General features: G+C 37.4%; 1 protein-coding gene across 3 annotated transcripts in view; it reads right to left on the reverse strand.

Moving 5' to 3' along the window:
• Window positions 1-13,436, reverse strand: part of LOC146004761 (vascular endothelial growth factor receptor 1-like) — a 161,976-nt gene that overhangs the window by 63,413 nt on the left and 85,127 nt on the right. For all 3 annotated transcript variants that reach the window (XM_083143760.1, XM_083143742.1, XM_083143751.1), the window contains exons 3-4: window positions 10,928-11,102; window positions 7,682-7,818 (exon numbers count right to left, since the gene is read on the reverse strand). In XM_083143760.1, coding sequence (XP_082999886.1) covers window positions 7,682-7,818; window positions 10,928-11,102 — 312 coding nt within the window. The remainder of the gene's footprint in view (window positions 1-7,681; window positions 7,819-10,927; window positions 11,103-13,436) is intronic.

Here is a 13,436-nt window from a genome sequence, read left to right on the forward strand (position 1 = left end):
TGACTGAATATTGTGTATTTTTTCTTGTATGATATAAATATCTGTATCATCAAAAGTAGTATGGGGTGTGTAGTAAGGGATGATGTCAGTAGAAGTCAATTAACACTTCAAGAGATGTTTTAGAAGATATAGAAAAAACTGTAGTATTTGCATGATATTTCTACATTTTGTTTTACATTAACTTGATGACCCCTCCCCCCCTCCAACCACACACACACACACACGTAATTTGCTTCATTTAATACTGTTAAACTTACGAAAATTGACTTGGACTACAACCACCCCCCTGATAATCCGTGAGCTCCCCCTGGAGATCAATTCTAGCTATGGGCCTGGATAGGCTAATTAGGATTGGAATCCAAACCATTGTGCAATGTACTCCCTTCATTATATCATTATAAAACAACAGCATTAGCCAGCAGTAGAGAGTGGATTTTGCATATTTGCATATTTTATTCTGGTCCTCTAATTAATATGCAACCGGGTTCTAAAGTTGTTTCAGAGCATTCCGAACCGAAGTAGGGGGGTTTTAAAGTACATATAAATGCATATTTACTGCGTAAACACATATAAATGCATATTACATGAAAAAATCATTAAATTGATAGTTTTTTTAAATATATTTGTTTACTTGGTTAATGTTTCGTCTGTGGAGTGTTTCTGAGAGTAAAATTTTCAACCACAGGTGTTCAAAAACCTCTGTTTATGCGCTGCAGGGCAGATGGTCCCCCCTCCCTCGTGCATACCTGGCAATGGCATAGAAACATGTGCATCCCCTCCCCTGGCCTTCTTCCTTGGCCTATATAAGGCAACAGAGATTTTTGCTCGTAAACAGTCTGTACTCTGTTGAATTAGTGTAGTTTGCATTGTGTGAAGATGTCGAAGGAAAAATCATCGAAGATTGTTTTACTGAAACAGTGGATTATAGGAGAGCCTACTTTACAAATGGACGGGAGAGCGATTTTCTGCAGAGTATGCTGTAAGGAAATAAGTATAATATTTTTTTTCTTTTTTATACTCAACTTGGTCTCTTTGTAATGAACCACAACAGTGTGAATCCAGAAGTTATTAAAATATTTTGTATTGTTTCAGATACCATGTGACAAAAAATATCAAGTAGTTCAGCACATGAAGACTGCCATCCACCTAAGAAATTCTAGCAAGACCTGCAAACAGCAAACAATATAAACTGTACTTGATAAATAAAAAACAAGTGAAGATGGTTTCGCTGATGACCTGTGCAAAGTGATGATAGAAAGTTGAGCAATCCTGAATTTCGTAGCTTCCTCACAAAGTATTCCGAGAAAAAAGTTCCAGACGAGTCAACACTACGAAATAATTATATTGGTCCACTGTATTCAGAGGTAAGTTGTTTTCACAGTGATTTCTGCTGTGAAAAAAGTATTTCTGAAAGCACCTTCTAGAGTGAGGATCTTCAAAGAAATGTTACCCGACACACCCCTGACCCTGAACCGATATTAACAAAGTGGGGCACATGGATTCAGGCAGCACTGTATTATAGTAGACATCTCCAGGACGTCCAACAGGCAAGTAATTTCTTCCAATTATTTCTTTTAAGGACGATGCTAACTGTGTATACTTTTGTAACAAAGGTAGAACACTGTTGGTGTTAATACAAACGTATTTTATATTTCAGGTACTGCTCGCACTCGATCCAGAGGAAGCAAAGTGCATCCCACAAGCGCTGGATGCATGCCAGAAAGAAACTGTGCAAAGCCAATTGGCTTTCGTAAATGCACACTTTGCATCCCTCCCTTTGATTGTGACACAACTGGAGACAGAAGGAATGTCTTTGTGTTTTGCTCTCACCCTTTGGGAAAATGTCAAGAAAGAAATTGTATCCTTTCCAACATCAGTGGGGAAAATTATTGCAGAAAAGGCAAATAAAGTGACTTCCAAGGACCCATTTTTGAATTTTTTGTTCAAAGTGAAAGCTGTGCTACAAGGTGAATCAACAGAACTAATACAAGATCTCATGCCAGAGGACATAGCTGCCAGGCACGTATCCAGGAATTCCTTTCGGGTGGGGCTCAACACCATTTTTTTAAGGGGTATAGTAAGAACCTCACAATTGTATGTTTAAGACCAGTGGTGGCAATTGGGTTCCAAAACGGGGGGGGGGGGGGTGCGGAGGGCGTTGCAAGGAAAGTTTACTTTCTCTTGGTAGCCAAGGCTTAACATTAAAAGGCCATAATTTTGAAGCAGAAAAATAAAAAAATGGGGAGCAACATCCCTTAAATCGTTGCCACTGTAAGGCTATCATTTTAATCAGAACGTGAAATCGGAACATTTTTTACCACTCGACTCCTCTGTTTCCATGCATTAACCTTTTGACGCCCAAGCCCTTTTTCAATAGTAAGCCTCGGTTGCCCAAGCCGATTTTGAGCAAAATGCAGAGTTTCAATTAAATGAGTGTAGTTCGGAAGCTAATTGCCCTAGAGAGATGAGTGATATACCGTTGTACGCGGAATGAACCAGAGATTCAGACTATATGAAATTTTTGCAAATCCGGCGTATATGTGGCGGGGGGGAGGGGGCTAACTCTCAAAACGACCTTGACACAGCGTCTCGATCGAGACGCTTGGGCAATTGAGGGTTACTTTTGGGTATATCGATCGAGATGCTTGGGCACCTAAAGGTTAATAATGTGTGCCGGATCCATCTCAGTATGTGTGTTTGTCCATTTCTTCTCATCAGGTATAAAAACATCTATGGTATCTTTGAGTGTTTCTACGAAGCTGTTACACATGCACGGGATGGACAATCCACTCGACAACGCGAGATTCAAATTGTGGGTTGCGAACTGGACGCAGACAGCTCTCGAATATTTCTCTCTGATTCGAGCCTGAACACCACTAACGTGTCTTGTCCTCCCATTTTTTCAACTCTTATAAAAGCCGAAACCCACCAAATTGTTCAGATTCAGGCCTTAGCACTCACAAGTGTTCAAAAATGCCTGTCACAGCTTCCGCTGTCTTGTTATATATCGGCACGAAACAAAGGAAGTCTTCTCGAATACAGGTGGATCACGAAACAATTAATGCATAATGAAAACCCTTCCGTTCCCAACACATCTAATGTTTCGTCTCCCAGTATGATCAAATGCTTACTCATTTATCTCCAGTGACGTGCCCAAGGGAGGGTTGGTGAGGTAATAACCCCATTTGACCCAGTATTCCCCCTCTCCCTCCCGAAAATCTTGGGAACGCCTCTCTTTATCTCGGACATTTTTTAAAATCAACTCACCAGAAGTTTTTATCATCGTATTGGAGATTGAAGTAAGATGCGTTCTTCCTTCAGGTTTGGATATGATCCTTTAGGGTGCTGTCGTCTGCCTGCCTTCACACCTAACCTTAAGAAGGCCCTAATTTTCCACCCTTGTGACTTGGATTTTCAAGACTTAGGAAGGTTTCAGACCGAAGGGACACGCGATACATGTCGATTGGAATGGGCCAATCAACAGCAACGTTTCACACCGTAGCGACACAAAAGGCCGCACAAACCTAATCTTCAGGCGACATGGTGTGAAATCTACCTTATTAGGCCACTGTCATTGTCACCTTGAAGTAGTAGCTCTTGTTGACCACAGAAAAAAAATATCCTCAACCGGTGATAATGCTCCTCAGTTTTCTTCTCTCTCCTATATTTTCTATGCTTGTTCACTATACAGGCAACACCTTACGATTTGATATACACAGGACATGTACTATGTAGACATTTTAACGAAAAATCGGTTGAAGTCAAGGATGACTAGGTGGCTCACTTGGTAGAGCCCTGATTTGGGTCCTGGTAGAGCCTGCAATTTCCTCCAAAAATGTCTACATATGCAACATCTTCTTGCTTTCACATCTCGACATTCATAAAATTTTCGGCTGTCTCTTTATGGTAGTTAAGTGTTTGAATGTGTCTCGAACCCAGTAGGCTTAAACAAAAGTATTTTTTATATCATGAAATTCTCAGACTGCATATACGAAATTTAGTTCTGGCAAAACTAAATCATCACTCAAAACTTTGATTTTCAGTTGATCTATGCAGTTTATTTCCGTTTAATATCCGGTACTGACGAAATATTCACTTTAGAGAGAGAGAGAGAGAGAAAGAGAGAGAGGCCTTGATCTCTCCAGCCCTCGAACCGAGCTAGCACTACACTGAGGCCCCGGAAGTTCTGCTGTCGTCAATGCCTTCATTTTCGAATCACTATATCTTATAAAGCAACCAGAGGACGCTGACTGATCTGATCACCAATCGACTGTATGAATTGTCACACTTACCTCTGAAATCTCATTAACCGATTCTTTGTACAGATCAATCGAAAAATTGAATCGGCGTATTTATATTCTCATTATATTGTAGAACGTTACGCAGATAAAACAATTCGTTAATATCACCAGTAATTGACTCCTTCTCTCATTCAAGAACGTACCCTCTCCCGCCTTCCAGAGATTAGAAATTACAACGAATCGCCCTAAGTGTGGCTCTACCTTTGTTGTGCAGCTTCCAAATGCTGACAAGTCTCTACATAGTCCTCAAGTGCGCTGAGACAACACCGAAAGCGCAAGAAAAGTGTACGTGCAATATTACCAACAACAGGGTTATAGAACATTCTCCGTCTTGCCTCGATACTTGTCTATCTCCTTAAATCATCGTCACATTATTCAAAAAGCCAAAAATCTAAGTTTATCTAGTGTAAAATAAAAAAAATCCTGGGGGGGCTCGAGCCACATCAACCCCACCTTGGATACGTGCTATTAACAATAACAGGGTTATAGAACATTCTCCATCTTGTCTCGATGATTATTTCTCCCAAATTATCATGACATTATTCAAGAAGCCAAAATCCTAATTTTATCTAGTGTAAACAGAAAAAATCCTGAAGGGGGCTCAAGCCTCCTGATTCCTACCTTGGATACGTGCTATTAATGATAACAGGGGTATAAAACATGCTCCGTCTTGCCTTGATAATTATCTCTCTCCTTACATTATTTTCACATTATTTAAGAAGCCAAAAACCTAATTTTATCTAACGTAAAGTGAAAAATTTCCTGGGGAGAGGGTCGAGCCCCCTGTGCCCCATCTTGGATACATGCTATTATCAATAACAGGGTTACAGAACATTCTCCGTCTTGCCTTGATAATTATTTCTTTCCTTAAATTATTGTCACATTATTTTATTTCACACCACAAGAAATAAAAAAAACCTCATTTTATCTAGTGTAAACCTAAAACTTTCGGGGGGGGCTCGAGCCCCCTAAGCCCCCCCTCTGGATACGTGCCTGATAGCTGCATTGAAATATTGTCCAGTGTGTGCCTATATTTTTCCTTTAGTGCATAATTTGCATATTGAAGTGCATATTTTACTTGTTTTTAGTGCATAGATGCATGCATACTTTCCACTTTTTTAGTGCATATTGATCCGCACCCTAGCCATTAGTGACTACCCTTATCTAACAAGGAAAAGTAAACAGTCCTTGCCCCCACCCCCTCTTGCCCCTCAGTTTTGGAACCAATCACAGTCACTCTTAGCCAGTTGGCAGCAAGTATTTATTTATTTATTTTTAACCTTTTAAGGGCACTTTTAATGTTTTAATTTCTGCTAACTCTGAAGAAGAAAAGGATAAATGGTTTTGAAACACTGGAAGAATAAGAACACAACCACTTATAAGCTCACCCTTCTTAGCTTTCTAAAAATATAGATATTTATAGAATATTAGTGTGTTTTTTTGAAACAAGATGAACAGTGTTGCTGAAGAAATCCCAAGGTGCAGCAGACCTTACTAACATAATATTCTTAACGAAATCAGCATTACATTGTGAAACTTCTCACATTGTCTTCAGTTTAAAAGATTATCATGTATATGTGCAACTGAAACTTACTTGGAGGTCTACAGAACAGTCTTTAAATCTAGTGTAAAATTGTATATAACACTAAAAATTAGGAATATTTTTATATCACAATGGGCATTTAGTATTAATAAGTTAAAGAACAATTTATTCATCAGTAAATATCTTAGAACATCCCAAGGTTGCAGTGAAAATTATCTTCAATGTGGAACAAAAGTCTTTTGCCAAAGTAATATTCATGCATCTCTCGATCTCCTCTACTTTATTCTGCTAAAGCTTTGAACACTTTCAAATAAATTTCTTAAATTGTAGCAAATTAAATTAAATCTAAAATTGAAGTGTGAATGAAATTACATTTATAAATCCTCCATACAATAGCATGTCCATAAAGAGCAGACGGATCACTTCATTTCTTTTAAGCTTGTCCATCTCATTTATGTATCAATTGTGAGGATATAACTACATAAGCCAACTATCTTTGAGCCTATTTGAAAATTATAGCACTTGTGACCTAGTAATGAGGTACTCTGAGTTTTAATTTCCAGTGGACCTAGTTAGTCTCAAGTTAGTCTAAGCACCGAAAGTTTGAAATTAACTGAAGTTGTCCAACTTTTCAGAGGTAAAACAATGTAATGAGCACATGCAACATTATGAATGTTTACTGATATGCTCGATACATTTTATTTATAAGGAATAAACACAAATTTCTCATTTGTATCTTCAACCCAATGGGGTTGTAAGAAGCAACATAAGTGAGCTAAACTGCATCATGATGTAGTTTAGCTTACTGATTGCTTCTTACGTAACCACAGTAGCTCTGAAGATGTGAAGGGGAAGTTGTGAAATGTTACCATTTTGCCGTTATTGTATGATGTGCTGAATATGCTTATATATATACACACAGTGTGCTCTTTTCAATTTGAAGTACTAGGTCATTCGAACAGAAGTTTATTCCTCTTGAAACCATCTTTAACGACATGGTGTTTTTGTTAATTCGCATTTTGGATATTTCAAACATGTATCATTTTATGTTTTTTTGAACATTAAAAAGAGTCCACAGTATGTATATATTTCGAGCACAAGATGTGATATTATCTTGTGGTGACAAAGTATGTAAGAAATTAAAAGGTCCTTCAGGTGTGACAGATTTCAAGTTGAATGACCATTCTTTGGATTTTAACTTATTACTAGGGGCATGCATATTTCGTTTTTGACAAAAAAACGAAATTTGAAAAAACACATTGTAGTGTTAATTTTTCATGTTTTTGAAAGGTGTGAGGTGCATTTTGTGACCATATTTTGTCACGAAATAATGCGAAATGAACTGTAAAAAGCGAAATTAACTCTTAAACACGAAATTCAGGGTTTATTCACCGACGCGACACCTTCTGAGGTCTGAATTATCCTGAGAGTTATGCAATTCCCGGAAAATTGATTAATTCTGCTGTTAATATTGGAGAAGCAAAAAGGGACTCCTTTACACAGAAATAAACTTAATACTCTGATAATGTGCTATTAGAAGTGAAATGTTAATTCTGTGGAATAAGTGTAGTTTTTAAATCAAATTTAGGATTATTTTCACAATTTTAAAACCAATATGTCTTTTTATATACCACTTTTCATCCATTTTTTCACCGCTATAACACCGATATTTTATTTTATTTACCGCTTTTGAACCCGAAATTGACTCCGTTTTTGTACCGAAATTTTGCTTTTTTATTTACCAGAAATATGTGCCTCTACTTATTACCTGTGTACCTTAGAGAATGGCAACCTGTAAAACATATCAACATAGTATGTAACTTTGTAATATTTTTACCTTAACGATTTCAGAATCTCTGTACAGAGTTACATTAACATCTGGTGATGTTGGTTTGCATGGAATATCAACATCTGTGTACTGATTCCCAATGATGAACAGTACTGAGTCGTTAATTGCAAGTAGATTCATAGAATCTGCAAGAAAAAAGAAAAGTAACATTAATTCCATATAGGTGCGAATATTTTCACTAGAACTGAGCCAATACTACTTTGAACACACACTGATACCAATATACCAATACTCTCGCTGACTCCCACTGATACCAATACTGGTGTCTGAAAATTGTAATAACAAAAGGTTGTCAAATATTGATGAATATTAGTATGCAAGTATTCCACTCTAATTATATGCATCAAGTTACCAATATATTTGCTTTAGAAATATTGAAGAATTACATGAGGACTATTAGAGTACATGTGATGCTATCACAAAATTATTTTTTTCCCACACATAGTTGGTCAAAATAAAAAGAAACTTGCATAATTTCCAGAATAATTAGGCTCTGCAAAAGTGTCGACCAGCATTTTTGCGGAGCTCATGACAGATCAAAATGTCTGGTATCGGTAAATAAATTCCAACCTATACTTTGATGCCGATACATGAAGTATCGTTACGAAGTAGCTTCGATGCATCGGTATCAGCTCAGCCCTATTACTTACTATTATTAAGAACATGAACTTTATGAAAACTACATTTGCTAATATTAAAAAACTTTGTAAGCTCCCTCATCAATTTTATCAAATTTATTGTTGCAATTGGCCTAAAGAGGCAGAATAGTGATGTCATCATCATTCTTCGCCGTTTCCTGCCTCTGGCTGAGTCTGCAAAGAAGTCAAGCCTCTCCATTTTTTCCTGGTCTTCCACCACTTCTCTCTTTCCACAGTGTTCCAATCTTGTCCTCTTCTCCTAACACTCTCCACTATCTGCTCTTTACACTGACATCTTGGTCTCCCCCTTGGCCTTATTCCCACTCCTTGTGCATGGTAAGCTCTTACTGGCAGTCTTTTTGCATCCATCCTATTCATGTGTCCAAACCAACTCATCTATCCTGTCCTGAAGCTTCACCACACCCACTGTGTGTCTGATCTCCTCATTCCTTATTCTATCCCTTCTAGTCTTCCCCAATATACTCCTTAAAAATTTCATCTCCACTGCCTGCATCTTTCTTTTGTCTCTCTCTATCATTGTCCAAGTCTCTGCTCCATACATAATTATTGGCACATAGTATGTGTTGTATATTACCTTCTTACATTTCATAGGTACATCCCTGTTCCATATTAATCTTCGAACACTTTGATATAGTCCACCACCCATTTGTCCTCCTCTGTTTACCTCCTAATCTATTTTTCCACTTCTCTCAATTATGCTTCCTAGATATTTGAAGGTCTCTACTATCCTCAACTCTTCCGTGTCCATCTTTATTCTTGGTTCATTTCTGGCTCTGTTTCTCATTGTTATTAGCACCTTACTCTTTTCTGCACTGAATTTCATTCCTGCTCTTCTGATTCCCTCATCCCAACTATCAAGCTGTCTCTGTACTTCTTCTTCCCTGTTCCCCCATATTACTAAGTCATCAGCAAACAACAGGGCCTTCATCTCTTCCTTTCCTATCTTCTTCCCCATCTCTTCATTAATTGCATCCATTGTAATTGTGAAAAGTAGTGGGGAAAGAGCACTTCCCTGTTTTAGTCCATTACTTATATTGAACCACTCCAATAGTGATGTAAAATATGAAAAAATAAATAACAACTGTTCAGCTCAGATAAGATATACATTGACATTAGATTAAGGACTTCTGTATTGACTAACTTACATATTTTGTACAGGGTGTCCGGCTTAGACCTTTAACATTACAAAAGAGCATAATTTTGCAGATAAAAACAATTTTACATTTTGGTAGAAAAACTCATGCATTTTGTGTCCCAGCACCAACACTTCACACAACTCACACAACCTCGATATGAGCCTCCCTGTGGCACGACAGATGTCAAACCGATATTCCAATTCTCTCCAGGTATTCACTAGCATTTGAGGGGTCACATTGTTAATCGCCTGACGAATTCTGTTACGCAGATCTTCCAAGTTCTTGACAGGCATACTGTGGACTTGGTCCTTGATAAACCCCCAAAAGAAAAAGTGTAGGGGAGGGGGGAGGGAAATCCAGCAAGCGCAGAGGCCAAGGAAGTGGTTGAGATCCTCTTCCTATCCATCTTCTAGGAAAATGCTCATTGAGAAATTCTCGTACAATGATAGCAAAATGTGCAGAGGCTCAGTCTTGTTGGAAAATGGTTTCTGGAGGCATTTGAGGCATAGCGTAATGCTGAAGCATGTCTAATTATTTCGTCCCTCTCACTGTTTCTTCAGCAAAGAAGAACGGGCCTATTATCTTCTATTTCACCTACACCACACATTAACTTTTGGCGAATCTCTCGTAATTTCACGAAACTCATGAGGATTGTCACTTCCCCAAATACGGCAATTATGCTTGTTAACTTTGCCACATGTGTGGAATGCAGCTTCATCAGAAAAGCATTGTTGTTGTCAATTTTGGTTAACATTTTGCCCGAAAACGTCTGTCTTTTAGGTTTATCATCAGGATAAATTTGTTGATGTAACTGGATCTTGTACACCCGTAGACGTAACCATATGTGCACAACGTCATGGAGAGTAGACCAAGGAATGTTGAGCTCTAAACTTGCACATCTTATTGATTTTCTTGGACTTCTTGCGAATGCAGTGCAAATCACTTCAATGTTTTACTCCGATACCTTCCGCTTCACGAACTTCCCACATACCTACACAACACTTCCAGTTTCTATTAGTTATTTATCCCACTTAGCAATACTCACATAGGAAGGAATATTGTCGTGACATTGAAGATTGAATTCACGCTGAAAAGCACGTTGAACAAGCTTCACAGATTTGTTTTCTACCAGTGAAAGAACGCAGAACACTTTCTGCTGAACCGTCCATTCCATCCGCCATCTTGGAATTTATGCGTTACACGCACATGCGCGTCACATCAACTCAAAGTACTGGTGATTCTCGCAAATGGCCACAGTTGCGAGTCCCATACAAACAATAAGTTTCATTTGAAATTGAATGTAACTAAAGTTATACTGTTTTGTAATGTTAAAGGTCTAAGCCGGGCACCCTGTACTTAATCTACTTAAATATGTATATTGAATTGAATTATCATGAATTGTATTGAATTAAATATCTTATAAAAAAATGTTTACTTACCACTAACAAACACATATATCATTGCAACATTACGGGTATCATCCAAAGAAGCATTCTTGTATTTGCAGTAGTAATCCCCTGTGTCCAAGTAGTAAGCATTTATGATGGTCAAGTGGGATACATAAGGATAAATTGACCCACTTTCCACAATGCTCGTTATATTTATGAGAGAGACCTGAAATAATTTTAAAAATATATATAACATGGTACAGTGAAAACAACAATATATAATGGCATGTGAATATATTATACAATAAATTATAAAATTAAAATAAAATCTCTGTGAAGGTATGTTGGACTGTATTATGTACCAGTGGCATGGTGTGACATTCTCAGAACTGTAAGCAATGCTAGTAATAATCACATTACATTGGCCTGACTTCTCAGGAATTTCAACTACCAAATAATCTCATGGCGTAACAGCCTGTAACAACCAACCAGATGCAGGGTGATGTGTAGTCAGCATGGCGAACCCCTTATGGAGATTTCAGACTGAAGTGATAGGCCGCTTGGGAATAAGCCAATCAGCCATAATGTTTCACACAGTAGCAGAATAACAGGCCACACAAGTCTGCGTTCAACTGGTGAAATCCTCAAGCGACATGTGTCGCCTATCATTTTCATATGAATTCTCTTTTAGAATGCACAGCCATGGTGCAGAACTAGACTACCATAACCAGTTCAAGAATAATAATGAATTTCATGAATTACAAAAAAGCCTATATAAAAGGTAAAATAGTACATTATCCACATTTGCCTGAAACTGCAAAGTCCTAGTAAGTATTCCTTTCACAATCAGCTGACTTCCAGTCACAAAGAGAATGTGAAGTGTTAAGCCATATGCACAATTTCTCAGTTTAGTGATTCGCCAGGTCCTTCACAACCAGGGTGTTCTTGAGTAGGACCAAAACCTTACTTCTTTACCTCTCTTAGCTTCAAAATAAACCCAAGATGAAAGTTATATGATAATTGGAAGCAAAGTTATGAATTGTTTTATTTGACCTTGGAAGCACATAAATTTTATATTTGTTATAATGTTGGCAAGCCTGCTATATGAATATCGTGTATCACTGAGGACCAAAATTTTACATATATAAGTTACTTCATGTCTTCTACCATCCTACTAAATTTCTTGAAAATCTGAAATGGTCGAGTTGAAAAGTTCATTTTCTAGTGATGATTTGGCATGGAATGACGCACATGCATGTACATATAATTTGTTTTAATGAAGATTTATTAATAAAGGCAGTGAAAATGCCACTAATTTAATTTCATAGCCTTTTAGGACATACTTTAAGCTTCAATTTAAAAAAAAAAAATTGGCATGATAACTGCAGTGCCATTTAGTGCTAATCAGTGTGGTATTTAAGAAATTTCCAGTGGGGGGAATTCTACTGACTGTCTAAGAGACAGTATGAGATAATGGAATATACACACACACATATATACAAACATACATATACATGTATGTGTGTGTATATACCTTTGTGGCCGCTAGAGGAGAGGGGCAGCAAAGGGGGGGGGGTATCTTGACAATTTTAAATGGTAAATGTATTCACTTCCTTTTATGTCACTCGACTTTAGAAAAAGCATTGAACAAAACATATTTTTAATAATTGCTGAAAAATTGCCGATTTAGTTGTTTATCTTGACAGAAAGAAAAAGCTAAGTCTACTTGATGTTCGAAATAGCTAATCGGGACTAGACCTACAGTTTTTAAAGTAAGATTTTGACCCACCCCCAGAAATCTAGTCTAGGACCTGACTTTTGAAGATCTAAATCGAACTTGTGCATAACTTTATGGGGGGGGCAGAATCAAAAAGTATTTTACCCCTTAGAAATAACACCCTAAATTGCTAAATTACTCCTACATTTGCGAAATCATGAGAATTACTCATTAACTTGCTTCTCAGGTTCCAGGAGCTTCACATAAGTTCAATTAGCTTGTTAATATTGAAAATTTGTTAGTCGGGCAAATTCCCTCGCCAAGTTACGCCTAATTAGTCCTGGATTTATTGAATACAAGTTAATAGCGATTACCACAGCCATATATCCAACGCTCATCATTGTATATGTAATTTCATGATCAATTTTGTTACGGAACTGAACAAGAGAATGAAATCAATGTTGATTCTTCTGTATTTTTAGTCATGATATTTTACAAATGTGTTCAACTTGCTGCAAAATTACAAAACTACCAACTGGACAACGCATGCTGAAACCGAAACTTGCCCATATGTTTTAATTTAGTGATATTGAAATATTATGCACTTATGTGTAACTTCATCACTAAATACATGAAGCTATGGCCGTGTAATTTTCCATTTGTTAAATTTTTCACGAATTCGGAAACCAAAAATCAAAAGGAAGTCACCACTTTATTACTATTGCCTTCTTGCAAATTTTCAGAACCGATCTTCTGATCAACACAGTCTTCACCGCCATCAGCTTTATCAGATTTCTTTAGTTTTGAAGGCAGATTCCCAATATTGCAGAGTCTGGAGCTCGT

Source organism: Lepisma saccharinum, chromosome 1, assembly GCF_977018435.1.
Source record: "Lepisma saccharinum chromosome 1, izLepSacc3.1, whole genome shotgun sequence".
Lineage (NCBI taxonomy): Eukaryota > Metazoa > Arthropoda > Insecta > Zygentoma > Lepismatidae > Lepisma > Lepisma saccharinum.